The sequence below is a fragment of the Girardinichthys multiradiatus genome, chromosome 1, assembly GCF_021462225.1.
Source record: "Girardinichthys multiradiatus isolate DD_20200921_A chromosome 1, DD_fGirMul_XY1, whole genome shotgun sequence".
NCBI classification, from domain to species: Eukaryota; Metazoa; Chordata; class Actinopteri; order Cyprinodontiformes; family Goodeidae; genus Girardinichthys; species Girardinichthys multiradiatus.
The window spans coordinates 40,905,555-40,915,314 of record NC_061794.1 but is presented as its reverse complement, the minus strand read 5'-3'; the positions used below and the strand labels follow the sequence as shown (position 1 = coordinate 40,915,314).

The 9,760-nt window shown below is 36.8% G+C and overlaps 1 protein-coding gene across 2 annotated transcripts; it reads left to right on the top strand.

Moving 5' to 3' along the window:
* The first annotated feature begins 1,709 nt into the window (after window positions 1–1,709).
* Window positions 1,710–9,153, top strand: LOC124871157 (membrane cofactor protein-like). 2 transcript variants are annotated; one of them, XM_047370267.1, is made up of 11 exons: window positions 1,710–1,845; window positions 2,044–2,142; window positions 2,255–2,443; window positions 2,673–2,772; window positions 4,028–4,104; window positions 4,199–4,378; window positions 4,473–4,652; window positions 5,308–5,451; window positions 6,014–6,055; window positions 7,405–7,465; window positions 8,305–9,153. In XM_047370267.1, exons 2-10 carry the CDS (start codon window positions 2,085–2,087, stop codon window positions 7,455–7,457), a joined length of 1,023 nt encoding a protein of 340 aa, XP_047226223.1. In that variant the 5' UTR covers window positions 1,710–1,845; window positions 2,044–2,084; the 3' UTR covers window positions 7,458–7,465; window positions 8,305–9,153. The 2 variants fall into 2 exon arrangements, with proteins under 2 accessions (XP_047226223.1, XP_047226302.1); XM_047370346.1 differs by lacking the exon at window positions 7,405–7,465 and having other exon boundaries at window positions 1,712–1,845.
* Window positions 9,154–9,760: the final 607 nt, after the last annotated feature.

The window sequence follows — 9,760 nt, the reverse complement described above, 5'->3', positions numbered from 1 at the left end:
AATTAAAGAAATTGGAACAAAGAATAAAGCTGAAACCAACAAAATTATGCAATGACATCACAGTTCAATGTGAATATTTATGTTTAAGGACCAAGGTTTGTCTTGAGGAATGTGGAATGAGGCTAATTAAGAACATCACTTTGTATGTTTTCAAGCAACCAGTTCACAATGCAAATAAGAAGGAAAAATAAAAATAATATTTTAATAAAATAAAATTTAAAAGTCTGATTTACTCAAAAACATTTGTTGATTTCTACTTTGATTTACCAAAGTAGAAACCAACAACCTTTTGGCCAATAGATTACAGAGAATGCATTATGAATGGAGTTGTGTTGTGTTGTGAGCAAAGCAGAGCTAATAGCCTCAAGTGTGCAGAGCTGCAGCTTCGATGCTGTCTTCTTCAGACAGTGGGGGAAACTGCTTCACTGACGTGATTAGAAATTTTGTCTCTTCTGTCGGCATCTCTGTTTTTCGACAGCTAGTCTTATTTCTTGCTGGTCATCGGTTGCACAAACAACAGACCTTACTTAATTTTTTTGGATCCAGAGTTCTTCGAACAAACAAGACAAATTGTTGGAAGGAGACAAATGCTCAAGGCTCACAGATAATATTTTCTGGAAATCTTTGTATTGAATCGCAACAGGATGTACTATTATTTCCACTGTTGTATATACGAAAAAACATCCTCACTGACAACAAAGTGTGCCGGAGTCAAATTCCTGGTTTGTCTGTAAAAACTTGGCAATAAAGCTGATTCTGATTCTGATGTTTTCATAAAAGGCAACATGAACCAGAAAGGAGACAGCACTGAATAAACTAAATATCAACTTTAAAAATGAAAATAATTGGATTTAATATAATTAAAATTACAACTCACATTGTGATTTTTGAAAAATAAAAAACTTATTAGAAAGAATCTTGTTTTTCCTACGAATTTCCTCCGGGGCTAGCTTGCCTCACCGCCGGTAGGACTGGCGAAGCAAGCCGGCAGTTACTACGGTGGGAGCGGAAAACTCCGAACACGTCGGAGCACGTTTGAAATTAAGTGATGTCTTGATAAATCAAGCTGATTTTTCACGTCTACAGAGTTATATTCCCGCACTAAAAACATTGTAAAAGTTCATTTGTCACAGAAAGTGTAATTTTTCACAGTTTACTCACAGCTTTTGCCACTGTGGTCCGCCATGGCTGCCCCTGTTTGACCAAACCACTTCAACCCGCAATGAATCATTGGAAAAGATGGACCGCGAAGGATACTCATAACGCATCTTTCAAATCGGGCAAAAGAAGGACACTTTTGTCGGCAGCATCTGACAGACCTTCCGCGCCGCGATGTGACGTAATCAGCCTACAAGTACGGACTTGGAAGGATCCAGCCCGTGAATTTGGACACATCCTCGGCCTGCACATTGATCCTCCTCCTTCCTGTTTATTGACCAATAGAAGAGGAGCTGGAGAGAAGAAGGCAGCCCTCCTCATTTGCATAATGAAGCAGAAATGCATACAGTAAAGGAAAAAGAGAGACGAGGAAATGTAAAAAGAACAAAGGCATGTGTAAGGAAAAGGAAAAACAAAATATATATATTTCTGCTTTTATTTTTAATTTTGTCAGGATCGGTCCTCCATACTCCAGACCTTTAACTCGTGGTAATCTTTCTTAATAGTTAATCTGCCAGCCGCCATGAAACACCAGAAGAACAAGGAAACCGCTCCAATAATTAGCAAAGGTTCAAAGTGTAGGTTCTGACCACACCCGCTTCCGAGAAGCAGTGGCACACCAACACCAACAGGAAGTTGCCACCAGAATACTGACTCTCGTGTTTGCCAGAGAGGTGTTTAATTTTGGTAAGCCCGAATCTATTGTAATTAAACTTATCTGTTTGATTTAATCTATAAAAGAGTAATTAAGGATACAGATAAGAGTTTTTGAAAATGGACAGAAACTAACTGCAAATAATGTTGTTGTTGTACCTCCAAGCCACGCTGTCTAATCGTTTTTAGTTAGACCTCTTTCCAGTTTACTTTGCTTGTTTCTTTTTCCAGAAAGAGCCTGTTGTCATTGGGTTACTGTAACAGATCCTGCCATGGGTATTACTGCCCTTTTTCTACTGAGCGTTCTTGGCTTTGCCATCACTGCTGAAGGTGAGTTCAAACGGGTACACTGAGCATGCGCAACCTGTCAGTAATTAAAGTGCTTTAAATCCTGACGTCCATTTTCTCTACTAATTTCACCATTTATAAAAATGTTTTCCAGCTCAATCGTGTTCTAAACCCGTCGGTGAAGCCAACATGAGTTTGAAGGACGATTTCATTAACCAGGACACATTTGTAAATGGAGCCGTTGTTTCTTTTGCCTGTAATCCCGGCTACACATCTGCTGGAGGATCTTCTAAGATCACATGCAGTGCTGGCGTGTGGAGTCCTGTGCAGCTGAGATGCGAGAGTGAATATTATTGTCTAATTACGCCTTGCAATTCTACAGCATGCAGTATCACAACTATTTTAGTGACCATTTTAAATTGACATATTCTCAAAAGTCAAACACTTGAGTAAATTATATTGGACCAACATAAAAGTGCTGATTTGTTCTACTTACTACTTTATTCATTTTAAATATTTTTCTTAAAATGTTGCAGTTTAAGAGTGTAATTGCCTGAGTTTTCTTGTTCCAGGGAAGAACTGTGGCGCTCTTGAAGATGTGAATAATGGTTATATTGAGTATAGGAACGGGACTGAGTTTGGTGATACAGCTGTGGTCATTTGTAACCAAGGGTTAGTAGCAAAGTTATAACTTGTTTTGTTCTGAAAGTCAGCTAAGAAAATGTACCTGTTGTATCTGTAAGCAGTAAAATTTTACTATACATGTTTCTAAACGAAATGTAAAACGAACCAGTCTGAAAAAACATCCATTATTCACCATTCTGTAGAATAATCTCTCGTATAACCCTTTCAGTCATTGTCATTGTATGATCGTTTCAGTTTTAAGTGATTGTGTTGCAAGTTTTACTTACTTCTGTCCTACAAGGTTGCTTCAGTTTGCAATTTTCATTTTACATTAGGATATAATTGCTTTTGCTCAGATCTCTTATAGTCTTGCCACAGTATAGTAGTCTGTTGTGGTCTGGACTTTGTCATTGCAGCACTTTGATTCTTTAACTTTTCTGCTGCTTTCTTGTGGAGTTTTTGCTGTGTCGGAGGTCGGTTCTTGAGCCAACATCAGGCGATGTGCTCTAAGTGAATACCTCTAAGCTTGAGCTGTCAGACAGAATGTCCTACATTTCATCTTTTAAATATCCTAGTATACAAGTTTGAATTCAATGACTGTAAAGTGTAAAAGATTGGTGACTGTAAAACAAGTTCAAACTATCAGGCTCTTACTGCTGGCCTCGTTATTTCATGTGCTCTGTTTGTCTGGATATGTTGTGTATTCTTTAAACAATTATGGCACAAAGGATAATAAGCCATCCATTGCTCTTAAGTCTTATCCCTACAAAAATACTTTGCCTCAGAGTTTTTTTCTTTATAACTATACCATCAAAGAATCGGAGTCTGAGAAGGAGCTCTGAGGCTTGTACAGTCTGACCTTAACATGTTTTAGGTGTTTTCTATTTGCTGATAATCTGTTTTACTGCGCAATCATGGATTTCAAACTCCACTAAGATGATAGCTTAAATCTTTCCTCCTTGTCATTGTGTTAACATGCACCTAAATGCTATAGAAAAATCTCCAGTCAAAACATCTAATGTTGATGAATTAAGTGTAGCGACTGAGCTGATGCTCAATCCGCTTGATGGTGGTAAGTAATTGGCAGCATTTAATGTTTTTGTTAAATAAATACTCTGTAAAACATGTATTTTTCTCTGAAATCTGACAATGTACATGTATGCCTTTAAAACCTGAGAGGTTAAAGAATGGTTTTGGTGTGAGATCAAAGTGACTGTTCATTCTATGTGCTTCTCTGTGAGTGTTGGTAACTTTAATTTAGCAAATTCATTTATTTGCTTTTCCTTTGCCCCTAACTAATTAGTTACATCTCAGTTGGGCAGTCAGTAGTAATCAGATGCGACGTCGATGGATGGATAGGCAGGTTGCCAGTTTGTGAAGGTCAGTGATCTTTGTGTTTTTCTCATCGTATTAGAAATGAAAATGAGCTGAAATATGTTTCGAGTCTAAAGAAAACGTATTTTTGTTTTTGCAGCGGTTCAGTGTGTTACACCAGCAGGAATTGTAAACGGCACATTTAGTCCAGAAAAGGAGTTCTATAGTTACAGAGAAGTTGTGCGGTACTCCTGCAACAAAGACGTGACTCTTAATGGATCAGGAGAATTAACTTGCTCTGAAGATGGGACATTCCACCCTGCCCCTCCAACCTGTGTCTGTTAGTGCTGTCCTGTTTTTACTCTCACATTTGATACCATCATTATGACTGATTACTGTAGTTACCATAATATTTTTCTTTCTATTTGCTTTAGGGGTTGAATGTAAAGATCCTGTGATTGAAAATGCTGAATTTGTTGAAGGCTCCCGGCCTCCACACAGATACGGGGCTTCAGTGAAATATTCCTGTAAACCTGGATATGTGATTGAAGGAACCTCTACTCTGATGTGCTTGTTAAACAGTCAGTGGTCATCGCCCTTACCAAAATGCACAAGTAAGTCAAGCATTAAAAATACTTGGGTACATAAAAAAGGTTAATAAAATAATGCTTATTAGAATCTGAATAGAGATTCTTAAAGCCATTCCTTAAACTTAAAATATTTTTGGTGATAATTGTATTTAGAAATTCAGGCTCATTGATATAAAACTGAAAGAAAAGAATTACAGAAATATTGCAGAATTTTTTTTTTAAAGTTTGTTAAATATTTGTTACTAGTAATAATTAAGTACAGATATTTTTAGAGCTTTGGGTGAGCCAGTTGTTTAAAGAAAAACTGCTCAAAATCATATATCTGTAGAAAATATAAAACTTCTATTTCTTGGGTAATTTATATTCATGGATTAAAATTTGCTGTCAACAGGAGAGCAGAACAGATGAGTTTTGACAGCTTTATTTGAAGTTTGATTTAGGCAAAGATGAGTCGGTTTGATAATTTTACTGAATTGTATGATTGTTGCATGAAGTACTTTTTTCTATTTGAAAGAACCTGGTAAGAGAATTTCAGACCTTTTGTGAGTTGTTTTTTGTTTTAAGCTAGGTTAGTCGGTGCTTCAAATGTTGAACTCCAGGCTATTAAGCCTAGATTGTTTTATTTTTTGAAGTGCCAGCAATTATGTGTACACTGACATTGATGCCCTTGTTTTTGTAGAAGACCCTGAGCCAACTATGCCTACTACTACGACTACAACTACTACTACCACAACTACAACTACTGCTACTACTACTACTCCTCCTCCTCCTACTACTACTACTACTACGACTACGACTACTGCTACTGCTACTCCTACCCCAGGTACAGAACTTAACGTTTAAAAGTTCCTTGTGAAAAAACCCAACCTCTTATTTTGAGATTTGATATAGACGAGAGAGATGTGAATGCGGGAGCTGCAATGTAGCTGCTCTAATTGAAGGGTAAAAAAAACCCAATGACACTGATAAGGTGCACCATTATGACCACTGACAGGTGAAGTAAATGACTCTATCTCATCATCATGGCACCTGTTAGTGGGTTGGGTTAAACAGTAATAGGCAGCAAGTGAATGTTGTCCTTAAAGTTGACATGTTAGAAGCTGAAAAAATGGGCTTGAGGATTTAAACCAGTATGACAAGGGCCATATTGCGATGACTGGGTCAGAACATCTCCAGAACTAGAGATGCTTTGACAATCAGAATCAGCTTCTTTGGCCAGGTTTCTGCACATAAGCAAGGAATTTGACTTTGGTCGCACATATTCTTAGAGAACACACAGTTAAATATAATACTAACCATAACTATACCTAAGATCAAAAATGAAAAAGGAAATATTGATTGGTCTTTTCTCTCTTGACTCTGTTCTTATGTCTTGCCTTTCATAGACAACGGGAATGGGCTTTCACCAGGGATTATTGTTCTGATTGGTAAGTTAGCCTCATCATTGAGCATTGTGTTTACAGTAAAAAGAAATGATATGAAGTCTAATCAAAATGAGTGTGACCTCAGAAGAACAATGTGACAATAAGAGACAGATAATTGAAATTTTCTTTGAGGCTCAAACAGAAGAACCTATAATTAATGAACGAGTCCTGTTACTGAGATTGTTTTGTTTTTTGAATTATGACATCTCCCAAATCAGAAAATGTTTTCTGATCAGTATTCTTGTTGAACTCATTTAACACTGAGTCTAACATTTTAATCTCCTAACTCTTTAGTGTGGATTTTCTTTGCTTTATTTGTTTACACAGCAGCTGTACATCCATCCCCAAAACTCCTATTATCATACATAGACACATCTAAAGAAGTCAGAGCATTTATATGTTGTAATTTGATAAATGTTATGAATCAAATAAAAACAGGTCATTCTGCTAAGTCCTGCAGGAAAATTAAATCAGCTTTTCTATAAAGCTCATCAGTTGATGCGTACAGGAAGAGCTCTAAAATGTCATGATTTGACCTCACAAACTTTGGACTTGGTACCTGGACTTTAGTGGACTAACACCAGCAGACATGGTTCCCAGAAACTTGTGTGTGTGTCCATATTTTTACATTCACACACTCCTTAAGTAATTTTAAAAGATTGTACGTCACAGAGCCACCTCAGTTATTTTTAAAAGTTAACTTAATAAGAGTTCTTATAAATCATCAGTTTTCAGCTGAACAGTGATTTTTAGCTACTTCAGGTGGTTGTTAGTTGGATTTGCTTGTGGAGGCCATCATTTCTGTTATAACCTGTGTAATGCTTCACGTTGTCAGTAAATACATCTAGTGTTCACTTCCTTACTGCAGATGTTTTTTTTTTTTTTATTCAAATACAACAATTGGATCTTTATGTTTTGGGTGTGTCAAACGTCAAACTTTCACATGATTTAGTGTGACATAATTGAACTTTAACTAGGCCTCAACACACTCCAGCTGTGTTACAGCCATGTTTTGTGGACAACGTTGCAGAGATTGATTTGGTCCTGCTAGGATGAATAAACTTGTTATACTTTTCAACCTCATGTAAAAGTAACACAGCTGTGATTGTTGTTTTTGTGGGTGTGTTGGTGGCCGCATTGTTGGCAATTGTTTGTGGGGTATTGTTTTTAGATGAGCAGTACAGTGTGTGTGGTGGGTGTAACACCTGTTTACCCTGTTTGGACCTCAGGTTACAGGCCTGCTGCAGGAGGTCTCAGCAGGCTAAACTCTTGCTACTTGGTCTACCTTGTCATAAATATATATATATATATATACATATAACCAGTATTGACCACACATGGATGGGTTACAGCGCTCGGGGAAGCAGTACTGTCAAAGAGGCTGCAAAAGATGACGAGGATATAGCACTCTCGGTAAGGAGATGACTATCCAAGAACACTTGTGTTAAATAAATACATGATGATATGATGAAAAAGAACACAATGTCATTGTTGGCAGAACTTTTATTGCTACCAAATGTCTTGTAAATGCACAGATCAGCCACATCGGTTCAAAACGTAACGCATATTATCAAGATTCATTCCACACCGTGATGTACTCCTAACTTTAATTTGGATTAGTTTAGATTTTTTTGATTATAGCTTCCAGCTAATGAAAACTATAAGTCTCTCAGAAAAGTATAATGTTGTGCGAGATCAATAAAGAAGGATTTTATTACTGAAACATTATGGTCTACACAATCCACATAATGGGTTTCACTTTTTAAACTAAATGACTGAAATAAGTCAACGTTGCGATCATATTATAACTCAGGTGTGCCTATAGTACTGTGGTCTTAGTTGGGCAAGCTTTATATAACTGTTGGTTATGGAGTTAGGACACCTATAGATACTCGCTCTGGTAGCTCTGGTTAGACGTTTTTGACAAATTTCTACTGCACTGCCATCACAGAATATTAAAAGGCTGTGCTATGGGTGAGAAAGTAAGATCTATTAGAAAAATGTATTTTAAAAAGTTCATCAGCATTTGCTTTTATTGAGGTTTTAATGTTGTGGCTGTTTGGATATCTTTTTAACTTTCAGCTCCGTTTTTCTTTCTCTCTTTCATATCAACCTAGGCAGCCACCTATCCTGTTGGAAGACTTCTTCACTCATTCAGAACATTGTTTTCCTAAGTTATAGGTCTTCTGTGCAGGTGTACTACTTTATCTAGAAGATACTTGATTACTTTTCTTTGTTCCTTTTCTCTTTAGTGAGCATCACAGCCCTGTTGCTTCAAAACTCCTGCATGTAAAAGTGTCGTCAGCAGAAGAGGATTACCCCCAGAAATCTTGAAACTCCCCCTCTGGAAATCAGCCTCTGCACGCAGGACCATTCAAGCAGCTTGTCTGATTAGCCAATAGCAATTTACAGCTTTGACAGGATGCCCATGTCCACTTCTTGTTTCCTGTTTTACTTCTCTGGGCATCATTAAACTCTGCACTGATTTGGAATGTTTGCATTGGAAGCTGCTTTGTAACACAGGCCAATTACAGAGATTATGTTAAACTAGTGAAAAATCTGCTCTCTTAATACTTTATTCACTAAACGTTTATGTAATAAAAATACTGCTGCTGAATTGAACCACTTAGTCTTAAAAAACTGTTTATAAACTAAACAGTTCTGATGTTGGTGTCTAACAAAAGGCATCATATATGCCTGAATGCAAAACATGCCAAATGCTTTACTTTCTGTGCATTTTTGAAGTTGCCTTAAATCACCTTTTTGGAATATCATCTCCATGATTATGTTAACCTTTTGTGACCGTTTTTTGTTTTGTTTTGCTTTTGAAAATCGACTAATTAAGTTCCAGATTTTTTTTAAATTCCATCGGTGAAATTGTTTCCCTTGTTAATATATTTGTTAACCACCTACTGTCCAGAAGATAATTTGTTTTAGTAGCAGGACTTAAGTATCAACTGTAGTCACAGAATTTGTATTGAAAGTAATCTCAAAGAGGTGTGCACTTTGTATTTATTAAAATGACGACAGATTTTAAATTTTGTGCAGGCAGTTGTGAAACTGTATAATTCTTTTTGTAATTAAAATAAATGAAAACGCAAGTGTTTTTTATTTTCTGCATGATGAATAGATGGTCTATTTATTGGAACCAGGTTGATTTAGAAAGCAGTTCTCCATTCAATGAAGTCATAAAAACAGCTCTTTGTCTTTTCAGTGCAGCAAAAATAGACCCAGAAGCAACATTAGTGCATCTTGACATCAGTGACGAGGCCTCACTTCGTCATTCATTAGATAGATAGATAGATAGATAGATAGATAGATAGATAGATAGATAGATAGATAGATAGATAGATAGATAGATAGATAGATAGACAGACAGACAGACAGACAGATAGATAGATAGACAGACAGACAGACAGACAGACAGACAGACAGACAGACAGACAGACAGACAGACAGACAGACAGACAGACAGACAGACAGACAGACAGACAGACAGACAGACAGACAGACAGATAGATAGATAGATAGATAGATAGATAGATAGATAGATAGACTTATGAAGGACATTGTATTTGCACTTTCAATGTTTATGGTTGACTTGGTGGAAGACTGGGCTGAATGTTGTAAAGGAGTTTTTCCTGACCATGGAAAATTCTGCATTGTTTTTTTCTCGTTACTTTTCTTGAAAACAGTGGCAAGATGACA

Coding starts and splice junctions, on each gene's coding strand:
- LOC124871157 (XM_047370267.1), top strand. CDS start 2,085: ATGGGTATTACTGCCCTTTTTCTACTGAGCGTTCTTGGCTTTGCCATC. Junction 2,143..2,254: donor CTTTGCCATCACTGCTGAAG/GTGAGTTCAAAC, acceptor AATGTTTTCCAG/CTCAATCGTGTTCTAAACCC. Junction 2,444..2,672: donor TGTGCAGCTGAGATGCGAGA/GTGAATATTATT, acceptor TTCTTGTTCCAG/GGAAGAACTGTGGCGCTCTT.